Here is a 22,759-nt window from a genome sequence, read left to right on the forward strand (position 1 = left end):
ACTAGATGGTCTCTAAGATCCCTTCCAACCCAGGGCATTCTATGATTCTGTGATAGCTGTGCCCACCCAGACAGGTCTGGAGACAAAACAAAACCAAAGCAACTGCTGTGTACTAAGATTTAATTCCGTACTTGTTGCTCACTGTGCAACCTTCTGTGACAGAAATTCAACCTTCTTTCTCAGAAATTAGAATTTTCTTCTCTATCAGGGCTCAGGGTTTAAATCACAGTAAGATAAAAGTGCACTGCTGTTTTTGCATATTGTTTTTCATGGTGAAGGTATGTGATCACATATTGGGTGAAATAGTCAGCTCATTACATGGACTGGATTACAGATATGTGGGGGCAGCAGACCAGATGGGGAAGGTGGTTGAAAAAGTATTTGACTATTGAGTAAAGGTTCTCTTAGAATGTGTAGGCATTTTTCTTCTCCATCACAGAATTCTCTTGATTTGCAACCAACAGGGCACGTACCAATAACGGGTTTGTTAGGTCAAACTAGCTCTGTGTACTCTTTTCTTACCAGTTGTCTTTATTGCAGTGGTTTCTTTGAATCTCCACTCATGACCTGAGCTCTGACTTGCAGGAGGTAACAGAGTAGCAAAGAGTTTTGAATAAAAAGCTTTAGTAGTTTTGAATAAAAAGTCAGAAAAGTTATTGAAACATGTCCTTTTTGTAATTTGCTGTATAGATTCAGTGCTATAAGGCTATGCTTTAAGATATTTGTACAACATCTATTTTCAAATACAGTTAGCCAAACTGATTGCTACATAAGCCTGTCCTTGCCCACTGCTTCCCCGGAGACTGTCCGGACCAAAACTATTAAGAACTGCAAAGATCCAGTGTGGAATGAAACATTTTGCTTCAGGATCCAGAGCCAAGTAAAGGTAAGATGCAGAGTGCATTTGTTTTTATTTTGGGGTAGAGATATCACGGTGTGATCAATATGTAGGGCAAAATAAAACCAGAAATAAATATGTGTGAAGGACTACAAGGATACAGGTAAGGGGATTTGGAGTAGAATGTAGCAGCAAAATTAAATTTAATTTTCTGATATGTTAAAATTAACCAAGATATTTCAAAACCATTCCTATAGTGTTCTATCACTTTTCACTTTTTCTTTTCCTTTTTTAATCACTGCTTTTCATGAATAAATGTGAAAATTTCAGAGTAAATTGAATAGTGTAAAAGATATGTATGAATTAGGTAGTGAAAGTATCACAGGGTTGTACTTGTTTACTATTCCTTTGTAATGACTAGAAATACAAAAAAAAGTGACAAAGCAACAGCTGAAATTTGCAAAAGAGAACTTGATGAACTTTTACCATGATGATATCTGTTAAAGCTTAAGAAGATTTGCAAGTCCCACTATCTTCTCCCTCCAAAAGACAGCATCAACATCAGGGTCTAGGAGTTCACAAAGATCAGTGGTAGGCTAAGTAAACCAAGCTTACTTCACACCATGGGCAATCAATCTCTGCTTTACAGCATGCACTGTTTATTTCCTAGTACTGGTGCCAGATTAGGACTCTCTAAGGAGGGAAATCAGGAGGCCAGTCCCCTGGCTCTCTCAAGAATTGATAAACTCCTCTAAAAGAGCATTTGAAATAGCTCAGTGTGTTCCTACACCACAGGGTCTCCAGCAAACCCTCTTGCCTTTGACTGCAGAAGTTGCCCATGATACATGTTCTCAGGCTTTCTTCCACAGTCAGGTGGTACTGGCCCAGTTTGGTAGCTTTCAGCTTTCAGATGTCTGCCCGTCTGTCGCCTACAGCTGGTGCTTTCCCTGCAAACCTAAAAAAATTTCAACTTCTTTCAAAATGCCAGTGAGGCACAATTTCATGAAAGCCCTGCAGGTCTATCAGAGAGGTAAAAGGCAAGGGAAAACATTGCAGCATGGGAACAAACACCCACTGATCTGCACACAAGCACCTGCTCTTCCTGAAAGGTTATTCAAAACTACAATACCACACAGAACAGCTAAAAAAATACCTTGGCCATGGAAGCTGCTTGAACTAGTTCTTCAGGAGTAGTGTTTGGGAAGACCTCATGTTTACTTTCTGTAAATTTGCAGCAGGAGACAAGACATGTGACATTAGCTAGAGTAATTTTCAGTGTGTGGCAACCGCAGCACGGTGGTGGTGGCTGCGGCTTGAGTGTAGGCTGAAAAAATGTATCCTGGGGATCTGGGACAACCAAAGCTCAGCAGTTAAGGCTCTTGCAGGTTTCTCTGTACATGCTGCAATTCCTGCACTTATTATCCTCTGAGCAGGACCAGAGTTTGCTGATCTGGTTATTTTCTTCTTTCCTGTTTTGTGTTTTGTTGAGGTATTCACCTTCCCAAATTATGGTGGCCAGAGCTCAGCAAAACCATATAATGCACTGTCACTGTGGAAGAAAAGTGACTGGGCATGTTTGTCCTGGTTTTTCCCAAGAACAGCAGTCTTTACTGACGGGCATCTATTTTGATGAGTGTCTGACCAACAGTTGGCTAGAAAGGGCTTCCCAGGCTTGTGCTGTAGGCACAATTCCCACAGCTCCAGGAGGGTGACCCTTCCCAGAGCTAATGACACACAGCCCTGCCAAGGGCTGTCTCTGCTCATTACCTGTCTCCCAGTGATGCTGCCTCATACTCTCTGTCAGGAGAGAGAGAAACAGTGAACTTCCCAGACACCCCTGGCTGCTTCCCATACAGCATCCCAGGAGCACAGCCAGAGATCTCCCTTGGCCAGCCAACACCCTGTGCATGCTTCTCCTGGCCAGCTGGGAGTAGCTGGGACTGCAAATCAGTTGGTCACTCAGAAAATAAATCAGTAATTTAAGCCAGATAAGTATATTTTATTGCAGTACCACAGCTAGGAAAACTGATCTGCTCCTCAGTGCAAGCCTGCCTTCTATTAACTGCAAACTATTGCTTTTAAGCATATCACCTCCATCACCTCCCATAAACTTTTACAGGCTATTTATGGCTGGCCTATAAACCAAGGTGCTGTGGCTGCTGGTCTCTGCCTCTTGACAGTATGTTTCTATTAGGAAGTGTCAGGGACAGGGCTGACCACAGTACAATACTTTTAAATGGGTGGCCTTGAAGGTCAACAGCATTTCTGTCCTCTGACAGTAAATTGCAAACTCAAGGTTATTTGCCATCTTTCCCTTGGTGGTTTCTTGCAGGATGATAGATGTCAAAATTGAATGCTTGAATTCTGGAGTGGCTTCCTTTCAGTGTATTTGTCTAGTCAATCACTTATCACATTTAGGTATGGATCTTTCTGAGATACATTATGACCCTCTAAGACAACCAAGTTCACATTCTCACTCTCTTTTATCCATGTGTTTGTGTGTGAGACCATTAGCCTGTGTGTCTTTAATAAACGTCAAGCCTCTTAGCAAGTTGCAGTTAAATCTGATGCATAAGTAAGAATCTGAGATAAGCACTCCCTGTAATTTGCATGAAAATGAGCTGCTGAATATATTGAGGGAGGCCTGAATTATTGCCCCACTGAGAAAACAGCAGTTAAGGTTCACTTGCTCAGCACTCTGGGAGGCATCTTTGAGGCAGCCCACGTCTAGCTACCAATCAGGCATAGGAAGGGTTGTTACCCTCTCCTGTCCATCCAAACAGGCAGGTGACAGAGGAGGGAGAGGAGGAGATTTATACACTGGTATTTGTGCATTTTAACAAAAGCATATCTCTTTCTGTAGATTCCATGGTAATTATCTGCATGTGATCTGTTTAATAATTTACAGGAAAAAATGATGCAACCATGAAGTAATTATATGGTACATACTTAATGTATGTTAATTGCTGCTTATATCCAAGGATTTTTATTCTGCCAATAGCAACAAAGTCCTGACAACTAGTTATTTTCCTACAATTCAGGAAAAAGTGGTAACCTCATACCAAACTGTAGGTGAAACATGGTTTTCAATATTCAGTGATTCTACTAGCTTTTGTCATTTAAATTACTCTGCAGGAAAACTAAACAACAAACCTGACTCTGTGTTAGGTTCAGGATATCTTCATCTCTGTGTGGATGCAAAGGTTGTGCATGCTCTCTCACTTCTCCCCATGCTTTCTCTGTTTTCCTTAACATGCTGAGCACATAATTTTGTGTCTCTGTAAGGTCTCAACATAGGATCCTAATTCTGTACCTCTGTTCACAGAATATTCTTGAGATGAAAGTCTATGACGAAAATGCAGTCACTAAAGATGACCTCCTCTTCACTGTTCTCTTTGATGCTGCTAAAATCCAGCTTGGAGAAACTGTTCACTTGACATTTCAACTAAATCCAAAGGTGAGAGATAAAACTGCCTTGGTCATAGGAAGAAAATATATTTTTTGATATTATCTCCTAAGTAAATTCTTTTAAAGCAATTGTAGGTAGGAGAGTTTGTTTCCTCTTGGTATGCACTTCATATACCCTGTGAAGAACCTTCCAAACCTTAATCAGCAAAGTAGACAAGGACATGATCCTGCAGGCTTTTGCTAACTCATCAAACCACTTAGCAGGTGTTTTTTTTCTGACACCAGAGTTGCCTTTTTTCCCTCTTTCTTGACTCTGTTGCTCAAATAGGTTTTGTTGGAAATACAAAATTTTATTACCATTGCACAAAGTTTCTTTGTTAGAATTTCTTTTCCTGGCACAAGCACTTGTGAGTTTGGGCATAATCTGGCACAGATGCTGCAGTACTCCCTTAAAAACTGATTCCTTGCCCTATAATTCTTTTGAATATACCCAAAAATAATCAGAAGATCCATACTAAGGTACTAAAACCAGCTGATGGCCAGTTGCTCAAACTATTTCATTGTTTCAGGGTGCCTGAACACTTACATGATGACTTCAACATGGGATGTGGGTATTCAATTTAGATATTTCTATAGATTTGCTATTTCACTGACTTTCCTTATAGGGTACATATGGGTATTCAGCTCCACAGTGATTTCAGCAGGCAGTCTGCCTTAACTTGTCTGGGCACTCATTGATGTGTTGTCCATGTTATAGGAGTCCTTTTGATCAGAAGAATTGAGAATGCCCTCTTCTATACAGCAGCATCCCTCTTCAGATAACATTACACAATAATAAGCCAAGCCTTTGGACAGTTTTAAGCCAACAGTTACTGCTGCAGGACTGCCTGCCCTTCTACTCTGCCTCACCACCAAACAGAAAAGGACAGTTTGGTCTGAGGACTAATGGTTAACAAAGGAGGGAGAACATTTTCAAAATCACTCTAACTCAAATGCTTTCACTCCTTGCACTATACCCTGGAGCAGGAGGGAAATTTGATTTGATTGAAGAACTCTTTCAGGAGCCAGAATAATAATTGACAGCCATAGCTAATGAGAAAGAAAATTAATTCAGATGCTTATAATAAATTATTTTTTTACAGACGCAGGAGATGCTAGAGGTTGAGTTTACATTGGAGAGCATGTGAGTAACATCCACGGGGAACCACAGAAGTGCCCCTTTGCAAGCAGTCAAACATATGCTAGCATTTAGTATAATATAGTTTAAAATACTCAGCATGACAGCAATGGCTGGTGTTGATAAGTTAGTTGCATATTGGCTAAAATTCTATATTCCTTATCCACCAAGAATCATTCTAATTATTAATTTATCCTATTACTTGCTGAATGAGGGAGGATAATAAGAATTGCAGTCATCATACTTATTAAAATTATTGTTTATCATTATGATTTTTTTAAAAAAGGGAAAAACTCCTTTCAGATGTGTCCCTAAATTAAAAATCAGAGACATGTTTGAGACCATGCTGGACAAGACAAACTTCAAGAAAGGTATTATTCCTTGATGTTCATTTAAGGATGTATTTAGGATGTATTCTTCTGATTGCATTTTTTTTCTCTTTCAGTCCAGTCCCTCCTGAAAAGCTTGTGACTAATGGTGTATTAGTGGTAATTTTAAACTATTGTTCTTCTGTCTTTGTTTTCATCATAGTGATAGGAATGGTGAATCTGGCAGGTGCCCCAACACCTCACTGCAGCAAGGCTGAAGGGGAGGGAGATGTGGGTTAAACACAGGTAGCTATCCTGTTGTGCTGCTCCCTGCAGGGGGATGTGTTAGGAAAGAATGTGCACAGCCATTTGGGATACTCAGAGACCTGTTCACCACCACAGGCTGATATCAAGCCTATTGACAAAGCCTGAATAGTCTTTCACTGACTTACTGCTGCTCTGTCATTTCTTTGGGAAACTTCTTCTGTGACTCCCTTATGGCCATCCTGTTCTCCTCACTGCCACTGGATGATATGGAACTTGCTTTCTCAGCTGCCTGTAACTCATTACTTAGAGGAGGTAGCACTTGACTGTCCAGCTTCACCAAAGCAGGGCAGCAAGGACATCCCTGTGATTTGGCCAACCAATCAGTTTATCCCCAGGAGGTCTCAGCATACTCCTATTTCCCCCCTGTTATTTCCCTTCTCTTTCCAGTCCTGTCCAAAACCACCACAGCAAGTTTTCTTTCAGTTGAAACCTGTCACATTTTCAGAGTGACAAAACCTGTCACATTTTCTCCTATCAGCCTAACAAACACAGGGTGGACTGTTTTCCAGACCCCAGGGACTCAGCTGACCAAAGACAGATAGCAATGAAGTGACTCAGATATGGCATGTTTTATATACTTTAACCTCTCATTTTTCATCCCTGCTACAGTCTCGTGAAATTTCCTGCTTGGAAGTCCTAGTGGACAACAGATGGACAAAAAAAGAACCTTCAGGTTAGACTTCAAACTAGAAGCAAAACCCCCTTATTTTATGGTTAACTGACTTTTCTTGGTTGATTGCTTGCTTTGGGTTTTTTTTTTTTGTTTGTTTGTTTGTTTTTGTTGTTGTTTTTTTGGGTTTTTTTTGGTTGGTTTTTTTTTGGTTTTGTTTTTTTGGTTTTTTTTTTTTTTTTTGTTTTTGGTTTGTTTTTTTTTTTTTTTAAATAGTTCTGTTTTAGTTTGTTTCATTTGTTTTGGTTTTGTTGGTTTGGTTTTTTGTCTGTGTGTTGTTTGTTTTGTTTTGTCATTTTCTTGTCACTTTCCTGCTTTGTTCTTACAATTAGAGCACAGGAACTGGATGGTTAGGAGTGTATACGTAGGTTCACAGATCCAACAGTTTGTGCTAACTAACTATAAAAACTGGACTTTGAATTAAAGGAATGAATCTTACAAATGCTGTGAAGTAGAAGAAAAGACATGTTTCTATCTCAACTTAGGTTTTGTCCAATTTGCCTGTATGTCTGAGTTTTTAAAACATCTACAGCAGCTTTATAAGCTTTTGTGGTTTGTTTTTGATTTGCTTCTTTGCTTTTCTTCTCCTCCTATTTCTTGTACTGTTCCCTTGCTGGATAAATAGAGTTTGGAAGTTTGTAAGCATTGTTGAAGGATTTATATATAAGCTTCTGAAAGACCATTTAATGTTCCATTTCTGGAATCATAGTCATTAACTCTCTGTATATTTTTAATGTTTGGATTTTTTTTTTTTTTTATTTCAGAAAAAGACTTCTTGTTTTCAGTGAAGGGATCATATGAGAAGAGCCAGACCCTGTCGCTGGGCTCTTTCTGGCAACCTCTGAAACCCCTGAACTTCCATTACATCAAGTACAGCCTGTCAGAGCTGTGCATGGCTCTAGCAGAGAAAAAAACTCATTTCTGCTCGGTATGTGACCATTAGCTTGATTAAGCACAGTAAACTCATGGTCTTCTACACTTGACTCAGGCAAATGGAAAGAGTTTGTATTTTTAATAAAGAGCTATCTTTCATGAACTTCAGCTCTGAAACAGCATTGTAACTCCTAAGACACAGAACTATTAGATGCCAGCTTGAAAACTGTTGGACAGGGACCCCATTTGAAAAAAGTAAATGGAAGACAGTGCTTTTACATGGTGTATACATGAAATATTTCTCTACATTATAATTTATTTTTCAGTGTACTTCAGGTGAAGACAAAAAAGACTGCCATGCATCCCTCACTATTCCTCTGGATTCACTTCCATTCAGTGAGAAAGTGGCAGTAGCAAAGGTGATTGATACCAACTTCTTACAATAAATGTTAAGCTTTAGACCAAAGATCAATGGGCATGAGTTAATTAGATCAGTGTGAAGTAGGGGTTTAGATATGTAACTCTTAGTGCCCTTAGCTTCCTAACGATTCCTGTTATCATGGATCTGTACATTTTCATATAACCTAATAGAAGGTTCACAAAAAAAAAAAAAAAAATCACAAACACATGACAAATGGATTTCTGTGACCACCTCAGAGACTAATGCAGATCAGAGCAAATGCAAATGATGAGGAAGGATGGAGCACATTGGCAGAGCTGATTTTTACTGTATACTGCTCTCCTCATCTTTAGTATAAAACAATATAAGGAAAATAATGTTGACTTGGAGAAGTTTTAAGATTTAGATGGATTTTCTGATTATTATGGCTTTGTGGCTCGATGTGGCTTTTAGAAAAAGAGAAGGGCTTAAGAGCTGATGGTAAAGAAAGAATGTAGAATGATCTCCAGTGTTTATATTGTGCTGGGTTTTTTTTCCTAGGATGAGACAGTCAATTTACATGTGAAGTCAAATGACTGGTAAGAAATTCTGTCTTTGGGTTTTGTGGTTGTGAAAAAAATATGCTTTTTTTTGCTTTCTTACCTATTTCTGTAACAAAGGGAGAAAGTATTGAGTAAATGATTATTTTTACCTATTCACCTATGTTCTTTACCTATGTCCAGAAGGTGGTTAACTGTGCCAGGTGAATTTTCCTGTTATGCTGCTATATGGAAGTTCAATTTAGATGGGATGAATAATGTTTTCTGGTTGCAACATCTGTAGAGCTATATATTGAGAAAAATATGTGTTTGCTTTCATTTCCTTCTTTGTGAAAAATAGAGAGTATTTGTATTTATAAAATCTGGCAGTCCTGAGGCAAGAAATCCTAAATATTCCACTGTTTTTAGTATCCATATATGGATTGCAGTATTTATGTCCGACACTTCCTGAAAATCAGTGTAGTAATAAAGAATATTTCTTTCTGTAAGATTTTGCTGCTTTGCAGTTCATCAGCCTTATCTATGCCATCTGTGATGTGCTTTTGTGGGGCCACAGCAGCAGCTTTTCTAAGCCTCATAAAAAAGTTGCAACTTGTAAGCAAGTATCCAGATATTAATTTTAAGTGATTTTGCACACCCTGTTTAACCCTGGACTTTGTTTGAGGTCCAGAAACTTAGATGTTCGCTTGGAGTTTGATCCATGTACAGAGGAGAAAAATTTCCTACAGAAAAGGAAGAAGTTTGTGGCTTCTGCTCTGAAAAAAGCACTACATTTAGAACAAGACCTACAAGATCATGAGGTATGGGGAGTATCACAGGGACTGTAACAGGAATAGGTTATGCTCCTAGCCTTTTGCATATTGTTCCTTAACTAGCCCTGATACATTCACTACACCATGTAAAGCACTAAGGAATGATTTTCTACATTTTCTATTTTAGATGAAGAGCCAGGATAGCATCAAACCCTCTTGATACACATTTTCCCAGAAAACATAATGCCATAAATCAGAATTTTTTCTCTATTTATTTTTCATTTGTGCATTATTGATCTGGATAGTATGACTGATCATACTGGATAGTATGACTGATCATACTGGATAGTATGAATGATCAGTTTTAGCTGATCATTCAGTCACCAAGACCTCCTATTTTATCAGATTTTTGGAGGGAGAAAATCTAACAGTTAAGGTAATGCATGATACTGGCTGATGAGAAGGTGTCTTATTTTAGACTCTCTCCTCTGGTGCTCATCATCTCAGCTGTAGTTCCTCAAATAGAACAAAGCCATTCAACATTTTTTCTCTAATCTGCTTGTCTGAGTAGTGTTTGTATTTGTTAATGTCCTCACTAGCGTGGGGATGGTTAGTGCTTTAGGGAAGGAGCACAGTCTGTGATCAGGAACTTGAGAAATGAAGAACCAACTTGAGAGCTGGTAATTTTTTTTTCACCTGTGTTTTCTCCTTTTTCCAGGACAGGCAGACCAAAGGCATATTAGCTAATATATGACAGCATGGTTTTAGACATTATAAATTATGCCCCCACTCACAAATTGATCATATTACTACTGTTTCTCATTGGCACAATAGTTTCAATCAAAAAAACCAGCAATTTCTTAAGTATAAGAATTTTTAGGAGAAGTACTTCCAACTATTATTTTCAGATTTTCCAGCAGGTGAATATTTCCTTATAGTTAAATAAATGCAAATCAGAATACTTTGCTTTTACCTGAAACGTTCGATTTGAATCAGGAAACTGTTGAGTATTTAGTTGATGCAATTGCCTGGAAATGTGTGTGGAAAATGTCAATGGGCTCCTCTTCTCTCAGTGGGTTTCTTAGAGAAATTTGTCTTCCTGTAACACAATTTAGATTTCCATACAATTAGGCTTCATCACTGCAATTATATACTCTAGGTACTTTGTAGGAAATGTCATCTAGCTATTATGCCTGACTTACAGAGAGGATGAACTCTGCTTTTTATCAAAACAGACCTCTTAAGAAAAGATGTTTTGCTAAGGAAAATGCAGTCTAACATTGAAATGCCTTGAAACTATGGGTTTTGATAAGCCAGCGTGTAAAAATTTACAATCAAAATTGATAGATTTTGATCAAATCCTCAAAATCAGTTAGTTTTGTTTTGTTTTGGTTTTTTTCTGTGCAAAATGCACAGTTTTCATTTTTTTTTCATCCCTGCTTGGGGAAATAGTGAAATGTTGGAATTTTTTGTGGTACTGACATGCTACATTTCACTCAGCTGTGATCACTTATGCTGGTAAACAAAGTGTTGCTTACCACTCCTGTGTTGATGATTAAACAGGTACCAGTTGTAGCAGTGATGACAACAGGAGGTGGCACGCGGGCATTGACATCTCTGTTAGGCAACCTGTTGGGTCTTCAAAAGCTGGGTCTCTTGGATGCTATTTCATACATCACTGGGTCATCTGGTTCAACGTGGTAAGGAGATCCTGAACAGACATCACTCATCACCTCTCTAGTCTGCTGTGAGATATTTATTCTCTTCATTTTTGTAAAGAAAGGCATGAGTTTCATTCTTGAGATTTTTTTATTGCTGCATTCGAAGCACATTGCCCAGGCCAGTGAATGGCCTAGGTGCTGCTTTCTTTCAGCTCTAGGATCTTTCCTACTGAGTCACTGGGGTGCAAATCACAGCCTTGTGCATCAACCTTAGTAGCAAGGAGGGGCTTTTTTCAAGTCTTCAAGTTTCACTAGTGAATTGGGGAACTCCTCTAAATCAAAAAATCTTTTCAATAATATACTAAGTTCAAAAGATGCTTTTAAAGAAACTCAGCTAGTTCATTTGATGTGGACCTTAAATATAAGTCTAAAAAGTGAAAGTTTCTATGCACATGACAATGCACTCCCTTTCTTTTCCCCAGGACTTTGTCACATTTGTATCAGAGTGCTGACTGGTCACACAAGGATCTATCAACACCGATTGGTGAAGTCCGCAGACATATGACCAAGTGCAAGCTAAGCTGCTTTTCCCTGGAGAGCTTGCAATACTATGCAAAGGAGCTAAAACTGCGGAAGCAAGAGGGATACCAGATCTCTAGTGTTGATTTTTGGGGGCTTCTGCTGGAAAAAGCATTAGATGATGGGGTAGTGTTTTTCCAATCTTTTCTCTAACAGCTACTGAATCCTATTGTGTGGAAAATGAAGCTCCAGGGACAGATGCCTGAGAGCATGCCAGTGTTATCCAGCAGATGATTTCTGCTGATTAACAAAGGGGTTTTAGAATTGTTAAGGTTGGAAAGGCCTCTGTGTCCAACCATTAACCTATCATTATCATGTTCACCGCTAACCCAATTCCCCAGGTTCCACATCTACATAAGTTTCAAACACTTTCACAGATGGTGATTCCACCACTTCATTGGGGAACCTGTTCTAATGCTGACTAGCCTTTCAGTGAAGAAATTTTTCCTAATATTCAATTTAAACCTCTTCAGGCACAACTTAAGTTCATTTCCTCCTGTCTTATTATTTGTTACTTGGAAGAAGAGATCAATCCCCACTTATCTATTACTTCCTTTCAGGAAGTTGTAAAGAGTGACAAGGTCTCCCCTGAGCCTCATTTTCTCCAGGCTACACAGTACCAGCTCCTTCAGCTGTTCCTTGTAAGACTTTTTCTCACGACCCTTTCCCAGCTGCATTGCCTTTGCTCCATGTTGTTCTATGGACATGCTCCAGCACCTCAATGTCTTTCTTATAGTGAGGGCCCCAAAACTGCACAAAGCACATGAGGTGTGGCCTCACCAGTGCTGAGTACAGGGGGACAATCACTGCCCTGGTCCTACTACTACTGCTGACACAGGCCAGGATTCCATTGGCCTTCTGTTCATGTTCAGCTGCTGTCAGCCAGCATCCCCAGGTTCTTTTCTGCTGGGCAGCTTTCCACACCCCCTTCCCCCAGCCTGTAGTGCTGTATGGGGTTGTTATGACCCAAGTGCAGGACCTGGCACTTGGCCTTGTTGCACCTCATATGATTGGCCTTGGCCCATTGATCTAGCCTGTCCAGATCCCCCTGCAGAGCCTTCCTGCCCTCCAGCAGATCAACAACTCCCACCCAGCTTAGTGTTGTCTGCAAACTTGTTGAGAGCTTTGTCCTTATGTATCTCTTAACCCATAATTAGCAGCCCAAGGGGCTTCTGTAGAAAAGAAAACCTATGTCTCCTTCTACAAGCATGACTATCTGAGTACCTAACTAAAGAGTCTTGCTCTTGGTTTATTTTCCTCTGTTCCTCCCTGTGAGAACAAATTTCCATGTGAAGTGGATGTATTTACTAAAAAGAGTACATGACCATTTTTTAAAAAAGCATCCTACAACTCCACCAGTAATTAAATAAGCCTATGTGGATGTGTAAATGTTTAGATCATTCCTTGGTAATAAAAATGTCTGGACATAAAATGGATCGAGAGAATAGCAAAATTAAGAGGGAAACAGCTATGTATTTTGCTGTACTCTTGGAAGCCCATAAACTATACCAAGAAGGTCCCTTGATTTTGCTCTTTGTCTTTCATCAATTCACAGAAAAATAACCACAAACTCTCAGATGAACAAGAGGCATTGAGTCAGGGTCAAAATCCCCTACCTATCTACATGATCCTCAACATCAAAGAAGATTACAGCCTTTCAGAGTTCAAAGGTGATGGCAAAAATGGGTTTATTTGGTGTTTGAACTATCTGCATTATCAGCACTTCAACCTCTTCTACAGCTGACCCATAGCATTTATAAACAGTTTCTTCTCTTCCTTAACTTTTTTTTCCATTTCCAGACTTTATGCCTAGGCTATGGGAGGAACTTATCTTCTGCAGGACAGGAGAAATCTTGGCAAGGTGTTTAAGGACAGCCAAGGTTTAAGGACAAGCCTCCACATGTGGGGTAGCTCAGGCTGACCCCTCTTGGTATAAACTTCCCTTATGTTCTCTCTGGAGAGGGTAATTGGAAAGTTCTGAATAAACAGCACTGCGAAACGTTACTGAGTGAGTGGCTGACACCAGCTGAACTCTTTACTCTGAGGAAGGCCAGTCTGTGGTCACCCCGCAGATAGGGTTTATCCAACAGCTGCCTTTTTGCCTTTTCATTGTCCTTCCATCAGGGAAGTAGGGATAAGATTAAGATTTAAAAGTTTGTTTTATGTTTCTACAGAATGGGTGGAGTTCACCCCTTATGAAGTTGGGTTCTTAAAATATGGTGCCTTCATTCGTGCTGAGGATTTTGGCAGCGAGTTCTTCATGGGTCGCCTGATGAAGAAGCTTCCTGAGTCCCGAATCTGCTTCATGAAAGGTGATGTGGTCTATTGCAAAAATTTGAATTGCATAAATAGGTACTTTATTTTTAATATAATGCAAACTCTGCATATTACAACCAGTGCCCTGCATCATGCAGGACTGAAGCCAATTGTATACCATGTTGTTCTCACCTCTGCCTGAATTCCTTAGACAATGGAGATGGGCTAAAAGTACTGAGAGAAAATTTCAACTATTCACTGTTGCTCTTGTCTTGAATAGTGATGCTCATGCCTGAAGTTTCAGAGCTGCTTGAAGAGGCTAGGTTCATTTTGAACCAACCAACAGCAGAGTTCCACATGAAAAACATTTGTATTTTGAAACCGAAATCTTAAAGTCAAATTTGTCTGTGAATGGCATGATCTTAGATGCCAAAGCAAGGTTGTTAATGAGTTTATTATAAAATACAGCAATTTAGAGTACTTTTGTCAACTGCTACTGATACTTTTGCAAGTTTAATAGTATTCTAAATCCTCTGTAATTTTGCTACCATGATAAATCATTGAAATTTATCATTCTTAATTCAGTAAATTGGGTAGCACCCAGTAATATATGAAAAACAGTTTTGTAGGTTTTATGCAATTCTTGTTTGATTTTTGCTTAATACTGGAACTCTCTACTATGCCCCTTTGTACATTGGTTCTCTGGGGTAAAGCTGTCTGCAGACAAGTCCATCTACTCTTAAACAGATATTTTACATGTAAATAAGCACAAGACACAACAGGACACCAAGAACACAGGTAAAAAATGGTTAACTTATAAAGTGAAAATCCATACAACCAGCAACACCACATGGTATTCCTTATTTGGTATTCAGAGAAGCTGTGAATGTCTGTATTATGCAGAGGAGTCCAGAATCATATTATTCTAAACATGAGACAATAGTTGGGCATAAGAAAGAAAATATTGTGCTCAGTCACACAAGCACTAAATCTTACAGCTTTATTAGCTATGCTAAGAGCTTTCAGTGATGTCATGCGTTAAGAAAAGAGTTGTTTGAGGGAAAAGACTCAGAAGAAAACACAGGATCCAAGAGTATGAATAGATCTGAAAAAGGCAGGAGAAATTAATGCATAGGAAATCCCACTGGTGGTGGCTCTGAAGTTCAGATGCAGCCTCCAGTACTAGAAATCCTAAATCCAGGAGCTTGAGATGCTGGAGAGTACGCTGGAGAAATCCCTTAATTCTTCCCTTTTTCTTTTACTCTTCTATTAAGCACTCTGTGCTGACTGTTAGAGGTAGGAGGTAGGTCACAGAGCTAGGTGGGACTACAGAGCCTTCTTCTGAGCATGTTATGTCTCCATTGCAGTTCCTCAATAGCAGTGGGGTAGTGTACTCATACCCGAGGTGGCCAGGTAGCAAGCACACCCAACACATCCAGCCTGGGCTGAGCTCTGTTCTCAGCCTTAGCACCTGAGCCTGGTGATCCCACAGCCACGTGTGTGTCTTTATAAAGGACAAGGTAGAGAGTTAAAGCAATGTTGCCATCTAGTGATACCACATGCAATGCCCTCTTGGGTAACTATTAAAATGTGCTATTAGTTACAGCGTGATAATTTAAAGACAAAAGCAAGGTGTCATTTGCAGGGAGAGGAAAGACCTTTTCTAAGAGCAGTGGCTAGAGCTGGAAAAACTGGATGAGCTTACAGGGATACAAGACCCTCATGTTTCCAGAAGAAAGGCTGGGGTGCACAAGGGCTTGTTCACTCTCTTCAACTCTGTTGGCCTAATAAAAGATACCATCCCTCTTCACAGTTCTTACTTCAGCCAATACAGGTACAAAGAAAATTCAGTGCAAGAGGTTAGGGCAACTTTGCCATGTAATTATAAACAAGTTCTGAGGAGACAACAATGTTTGAAAGTCATTAAATGCAGGAACAGTGTGTAACTCCAAGGGTAAGGGAACCTGAAGAGTTACAGAGTGGGAAGACACCAAGACAGGAGAAACCAGAGGAGCTGTCTTCTTGTAGCGGGGTTGGACAGAAGTTTCTCAAGCTGCTGAGATGAGGCTGTCTTGACAGAAACTGGCCAGTAATTATGTACAAATGAACTCTGCTTGACAGTTAAGTGTAGATCCAGAGAGGCCCAATCTGATTTCTTGATTATGCATTTGTTATATTTCCTAAGTGAGTCTATTTTTACAAGGACTTCTTCTAAAACAGCAGTCTCTTGGATTTCTGTCCCACTCTAGAAACAAACCATGTTTTAAAGGGAATTGTATTTCTACTAATAATGTATGGGATGAATAATTATTTTATTGTGCAACTCAAATTATTGCATCCTGTACAATGTATGGCTTTTGCAAAGCTTTCACTGGTAGAGATTTTCAAGGCAAAGCACAGCCCTGCCTTCTCTGCTAGAGTTCCTCTTGGGGCCTGTGACAGAGGTGTGGAGGAAGAAATACTTTTTAAAATCCAAGAAACTTGTGGAGATTTCTGCACTGTGAAGACACTTTCAGATGTTCTTTTATGTGGGATGGCAAAAGTGGGAGAAGCACTATGGGAATGAGAATAACAAATAGAAGGGGAAGGGTCTCCCTCAAAAGACTTTGTGCAGAGAGAAATTTTAGAGGGACAGCAAAGATGTCTTTTATTTAGAGGACTTTTATGCAGACTATCCCAGACTGTACTCTAACCATTTGATTCTTGACTGTCCAGAAGTAGATTCCAAACATTTAACTGAGTATCCACTTGTATATGACATATTTTGTAGACCAGACGTGTATTTTATAGGAACTGGCATGGTTTTGCTCACTTATGACAGTTGCTTATAGGATGGATAATGTTGGTTTGTATGTGGCAAGGAATTAGAATGGCTGAAGGCCTCACACAATGTTTTAAACTATTTAGGCTCCTCCTTGACGAAAGAATGCTAATTGCTGAAAAGAAGTTCATACAGTTTTGGTGATAATTTGGAAACCTCAAGACTTTCCAATACTCCTTGCAAAGTTGAGAGATTTTTTTTTTTAAGGGATATTTTCTATTAGAATGTTTCTGAAGAAGTTTCCCTGTTCTCTACCATTGCACAGGCCTATGGAGCAATGTCTTTTCATACAACCTCTTGGATGCCTGGCATTCGTCGAATCCTACACAGAGGCGCTCACTGAGGTGTACCCAACACAGCACTGTTGATACTGGTTAGTTATGTTTCTGTTTTACCTGGTGCCTCATTGTCACCAAATGACACAAGCAAAAATGATGCATCACAGCCTTGGTCACGATGAAGAGACTAATTTATTTTTTCTGACTCCAATCTTTTATAGTTCTCAAAAGATGCCAGTGGATTGGAGGGTGAACGTGCCACCTCTCCAACAACACTGGACAAACTACCTGTACATCAAATTTCTCCGCCTCTATGAAAGAATGCAAAACAATAGGTTATTTACAGAAAGTTGTGTGGGAATGTTCTCTACAAGAATGTAAACTCAGAAGGCTTTAGAAAACTCTTGATAACCAGGGCAACATCTCATAAATCCAGAGGCTTCATGTTGTCAGCTGTATCTAACTAGGTTTCCTCTCTGAATTTATTCATAGCAATATTATTTCTATTAATCTCTCTTATACTGAATTTATGCAAATATAAAACTACTGAAGGTTTTTAACAGATTGTTTTTGCTGGGGCCCTTTGGTGAACCTCCATGTTGTAACAAACATCTCTGTGCTGTGTTCTCTGTCTGCCTCAGCAGCTGGTGCTTTTCATACATTGTTGTTGAAGACTTCAATTGCATGCAACTCCATTTCAATGTTCTTTGATCTTGATATAAACCTTTTTTTTTTTAAGAGGCCTTGGTTGTCCTTTCTGTGTTTAAACGCAGTTAGTGAGTTTGGTTTATGGGTTTCTATCACTTTCTCCATGGAAGTGTTGCAAAGCCTTAAGCTAAATAAATCAATAAATGCATGTGACAGAAAGTGATTGGGAAAAGAGGCAATCTCATGAGGTACTATTTAGCACCACCCTATTTCTCTGTTCTTTTGTGGATGTCTCAGTCTCCTGACAGCATTTTTTTTTTCCTTACAAAGCTGATTTTTATTAATTTTGAAAGGAACAGGTCCAGATTGTGAACCTACCCTAATCTCCATCCAGGGAATTGATCTGTGAGTTCTATCAAAGAATGTATCACTTTTTCCAGTTTTAGTAAGTTTGCTGCCATTCTGTTTCTCATGGAATAGGCTTTACTGAAGACTGACTTTCTTCTTATTCCTATTTTGACATTGATTTATTTGTATGTTGCAATGTCTTATTAGGATCTTCTTTTCCCTAGCTAATATGAGATGCCTTCTATTATTTTAAGTATTGAAAATAACTGTATCAAAGCAACAATTTGTTCATCTCCTCTATCCTTCAGAAGAACCTTCTCCATCAGACAGGAGACATGAGTTGGAGACTTATTTGGTCACCCCTGAATGTGGCATCATGGGCATCATTCGGCGGATCCTGACAGAGCGGGTGATGGTTTCAAAGTTCTACAACTTCCTGAAGGGATTCCAGCTGCACAATGAATACCTTCAGAACAAAAACTTCTGTATATGGAAAGGTAACATCCTTCAATATAATTGTTTACCTTCTTAGATAGTTGGTGTTTTCATCAGTGAAGGCAGATGATGAATATTTGGAAATGAATATTCTAGATAACTATTTAAATTTCATACAGTCAAATCAGCTTCAGGAATTTTCTTGACTCCAGGGAAAGAAAATTACTGTTCATCTGGGGTGGAAGAATAGCAACATGAGAATTGAAAGAACTCTCTTTTTATCTTGAACAAACTTTTCTTTCATGTGTGAAGGCTGAACATCTGTAGTGTTTCAGGGTCTTTTGGAAAAAGTAAATGTAATGGATAGCCAAGAGGCATTTTCCCAATTTTTCCTTATTAGTCAAACAACAGATGTACTGTTTCTTCAGTGAATCGCTCATCATAACAAATATTTCCTTTTAGATACTGTACTAGAGCATTTCCCCAACCAGCTGACAGAAACAGCAGAGTTCATGTGCCTGGCAGACACGGCGGGATACATCGACATTAGCTACCCACCACTCATGAGGCCAGAGAGGAAAGTGGATATTGTCCTGCACTTAAACTATTCTTCTGGATCACAGACTTTGGTGTGGAAAATGCTCTCTTTTCTTTGATAAACAACTGCTGCCTTCTAGCCCTCCTTAACTCCTAAAGATTCAGAATAATTTACGTAGAATAAACTAATTCTGGGAGAAAACGATCCTTGGTCTACAGCTCCCTGTGCAGATGCTTAGGTCTTGAAGTGATGCTGGGAAATCCCCTGAAAACAGGAGTAATACCAGATTTCTACATATTTTATTTGAATTAACCCTCTAATAGCTGAATGCTATCCCCTAGACCTCTGTGCTCCTGTGATCTCCATTTGGCTATCTAGATTTCAGTCACATGGAGTGTTTATGTGGTACTAGTTACCACCACTGATGGACTCATTACAGTTGTGTTGTGATGTTCATATAAAGTTACCCACATGCAGTATAATTAGAAATATTTTGTCCAGTTATCTTTAGAACAGTAACTGGATTTTTTTTTGTTGTTGTTTGAAATTGTGGAAAAGAATTGTCCTTTGACAACATATGCTCTTTCAAATACCATCTGATAACCTGGTCTATAATTCTTGTTACTAAATATGGATAAGACAGAAATTCTTGAGGACTAAAATTTTCATACATGTCAACCAGACTCAGGAAGCAAAATCCTACTTTCAAAAATTGCTAACACAACTGCAAGATTAACATTTTAGTTAAGATGATATTTGCTCCCAGATCACTGTTTGCTTAAATCCCTTTTCAGAACCATCCTAAGGCATCTAAGACAGAGGCTTTTAAAAACTTTATGCCAAGTCAAAAAAAAAATTGTAATTTTGCATTTTAAAACTGTACTATTTCAGATTCTTGCCCATTCTACTTGTTTCGGGAACTTCTCCGAAAGAGGCATCTTTCTGTATCCTAAGCTGCTAGGCCACCCTTCCCATAGTCATGGACTTTTTTCCTATCTTGTAGAGATAAAGGCTAATGAGGAGAAGGAGAAGGTAGAACACCAATCAGGAGTGCAAGTTGGAGGCTGAGTGTTGAATTGTTCTGTTAATAGTACTTAATATCTCATGTAAGAGATAAGGACAGAAGAAATATTAACAGCGAACCCTGTTCCCAAATATTTGTGAAAGTCTTTCAATGGATGCATTAGGAAAAGTGATAGATTGTGGCAGAATTTTTAACATTTTCCTCTTTTCTGTCTGAATTCAGCCTTTGGAAGAAGCCTCCAAATACTTTCAAAAGCAGGGAATCCCATTTCCCAAAATCCAAATGAGTGAAGAAGAGAAGAAAAATCTAAAGGAGTGCTACATCTTTGAAGATACAGAGACCCCAGAGGCACCAACGGTGGTGTTTTTCCCGCTGGTGAATGACTCCTTCAGAAAATACAAAGAGCCTGGTAAGCCATGGGATGGCCCTCCCACCACCTGGCAGCTCTTTGGCTGTGGAATGGGAGACATGGTGTAGCATGGTCTCCTCCCTCCCCTGCTGTGCCTCCCATGGGAGAGAAACACAAATTCCAAGGGAGCGAAGAGTAACGTTGTGCCCCACTGGAAAGTGGGAGGTGGAACCATCTCTCTAGCCCACTGATGATGTTTCTTTATTTGTCAGGTGTGGAGCGCAGCCCTGCTGAGATGGCTCAGGGCAACGTGGATGTTTCCACCATTTTTTCCCCCTACTGCTTAAACAGCTTTACCTACACAGGGGAGGAGTTTGACAAGCTGATAGAACTGACCAGCTACAACATTCAGAACAACCAACATCTGATCCTTCAGGCTTTGAATTCAGCCATAGAGCAGAAACGACAGCACAAAAAATAAGCACTCGCCTGTGATTCAGAAAGATATCTGCACAATTTTTTTTTTTTTTTAATTCTTCTCTGGAGAAGAATCAAGAGCTGTCTTCAAATGAGCATAGTAGACTTTGGAAAGTAAAGACTTGTCTCAGGCTGTGGTTCCTCTCTACCACATGGTGATCCTAGATCAACCAATCAAACAAAATAATGATTAGACTTGTGCTTTATTTATGTTGGATTTCACTGCTGCTGAACTTTTTTTCATGCATATATGTGTATATGCAGTAAATTGAAGGTCAGAAAACATTGGATTTATTGAAAAGTTTTTGAAATGCATGAATCTGGGACAGCAGTACAAATTCTTTCAAAATTTGTTACACTAATGGAAATTGTATGTGAAATGAAGACAAATGAGCTATGGATACTTAATTTATTCCAAATCTAGTGCAACAGAAATATACGTGATAAATGTAGACAATTTCAAAGAACATGAAAACTGTATTTTCCTATAATGTCAGCAAGGAATTTTTGTTAGAAATAACATGCCAAGCTAAACATAATAGATAATCTGGGACTTCACATGAAAAATACACATTTTCTATACTTTTGAATTTAAAAGTTTATTACAGCAGCAGTATTTAGCTTTTGAAAATCTCTTGGAAGCTACTCTTTCATGCCATTTTGTGAGTCAGGATCAGCTCTTCCAGTGTAGTTATAACTATGCAATTCACAGTTCTACTTTCCACTGAACTTTCATGGTATTTAGACGATCCAGCTCAGCATCCATGTCCTGTTAATTTCAGCAGTTTTCATAGTGTTTCTTGTTATTATAAGATGGGATGCTGTGAGAATTAAAACATCACAAACTGAGAGACAGGTTTTGTGGTCAGAAGGCAAGCTAAGTGCTTTACACTGATATCCATGGGTAATTAATGGGTAATCATATAACATTGTCAGTCCCTGCCTGTCTAAAAGCAAGTTAGGATATATGTAACTACTATAAATAGGACAAAGTAATTTGTTGAAACTGCTTATTTTTGAGATGAAGACCAAAACAATTATTTGCTTTAGGAAGAATTTTAATAAGACAAATACAATGTAAACCTGTTTCATTACAACAAAGATACTAATCTAGAATAAAAAGATATAATGCTTCAGTCAGTATCGGTTGCCCTCAATTACTTAAAATTTAAATAAAATACAGCAGCTTGTCTGTGCTGAAGTAACATGTATTGGCAAACACAGAGCTATGAATAATGTATCATAGGAAAAATAGAAAATTAATTTTTAATTCAAAATGAAATATGAACTTCTAAAAGCCTGAAAAATTCTCTTCCTTCTTGTTATCATGATCTATCTCTCTTCCTTCAATCTTTCCTTTATGCCTTGTCTTTCGTCTCCCATGCTCACCTCTGATGACCTCAGCGCCCTTAGGGGTGCTGTGTCCTTACCCCAGCTGCTTTTCCAGGCCCTCACACCTTCATCCAATTTGCAGCCTGGGTTCAAACCTCTGGTGTGCTGAAATGGCTGTTTACTTGTTGGTGCTCATCAAGGGCTCCCCTCTTTGTGATCTCTGTTGCTGAGTCATCTGGTCCCTCTCGGCATTGCCTCTCCTCTGTCCCAGCTCTACTTCCCTCCCAGGCTTCCCTGGTTATCATTATGACAACCCCATTTGGTGTGACACATGTGTTTGCTACTTCTCCCAACTGCCCATCTTACAGCTGAGGTTTCAGGCACCTTCAAGAGCTGCAAATGGAGTTCCTACCCCCATCACCCCAGTCTTTGATGACACCAAATTTCAAGAACCCTGCTTCTCTCTTCCCATTCCTGCCTTTAACTATGCCCCTTTGCTTCCCTTGATGTTCTCTTGTTTGCTGGTTTAACAGTGGGAAGCCCCATTTACCCTCAGTGTGCCACTGAGGTGTTCCCTGCTGCACCTGCCAGGGTGGGTTTGTTCTCCTCCCAGCAGAGCACCTGCAGAAGATTCTTGTCATCTGTCCTTGCAGGCCAGCAGGGAGGTTTTGTGTGGCTTTGTCTGCTGGCATTGTTTTGTTCTGATTCAGCAATTAATAGG

General features: G+C 39.3%; 1 protein-coding gene across 1 annotated transcript in view; it reads left to right on the top strand.

Annotated features, from left to right (window-relative positions):
• The window catches only part of LOC128789367 (cytosolic phospholipase A2 epsilon-like), a 34,306-nt gene extending 12,467 nt beyond the window's left edge, over positions 1 to 21,839 (top strand). Inside the window, 18 exon segments of the mRNA XM_053945285.1 lie at positions 750 to 886; positions 4,164 to 4,295; positions 5,389 to 5,429; positions 5,869 to 5,911; positions 6,668 to 6,731; positions 7,493 to 7,656; positions 7,928 to 8,020; positions 8,542 to 8,579; positions 9,205 to 9,340; positions 10,856 to 10,992; positions 11,436 to 11,658; positions 13,088 to 13,202; positions 13,707 to 13,844; positions 16,875 to 16,982; positions 18,192 to 18,380; positions 18,781 to 18,947; positions 20,103 to 20,289; positions 20,502 to 21,839. Of these exon segments, the coding sequence (XP_053801260.1) occupies positions 750 to 886; positions 4,164 to 4,295; positions 5,389 to 5,429; positions 5,869 to 5,911; positions 6,668 to 6,731; positions 7,493 to 7,656; positions 7,928 to 8,020; positions 8,542 to 8,579; positions 9,205 to 9,340; positions 10,856 to 10,992; positions 11,436 to 11,658; positions 13,088 to 13,202; positions 13,707 to 13,844; positions 16,875 to 16,982; positions 18,192 to 18,380; positions 18,781 to 18,947; positions 20,103 to 20,289; positions 20,502 to 20,710 (2,321 nt within the window). The 3' untranslated portion in view covers positions 20,711 to 21,839.
• The last annotated feature ends 920 nt before the right edge of the window (positions 21,840 to 22,759 follow it).

Source organism: Vidua chalybeata, chromosome 6 (assembly GCF_026979565.1).
Source record: "Vidua chalybeata isolate OUT-0048 chromosome 6, bVidCha1 merged haplotype, whole genome shotgun sequence".
NCBI classification, from domain to species: Eukaryota; Metazoa; Chordata; class Aves; order Passeriformes; family Viduidae; genus Vidua; species Vidua chalybeata.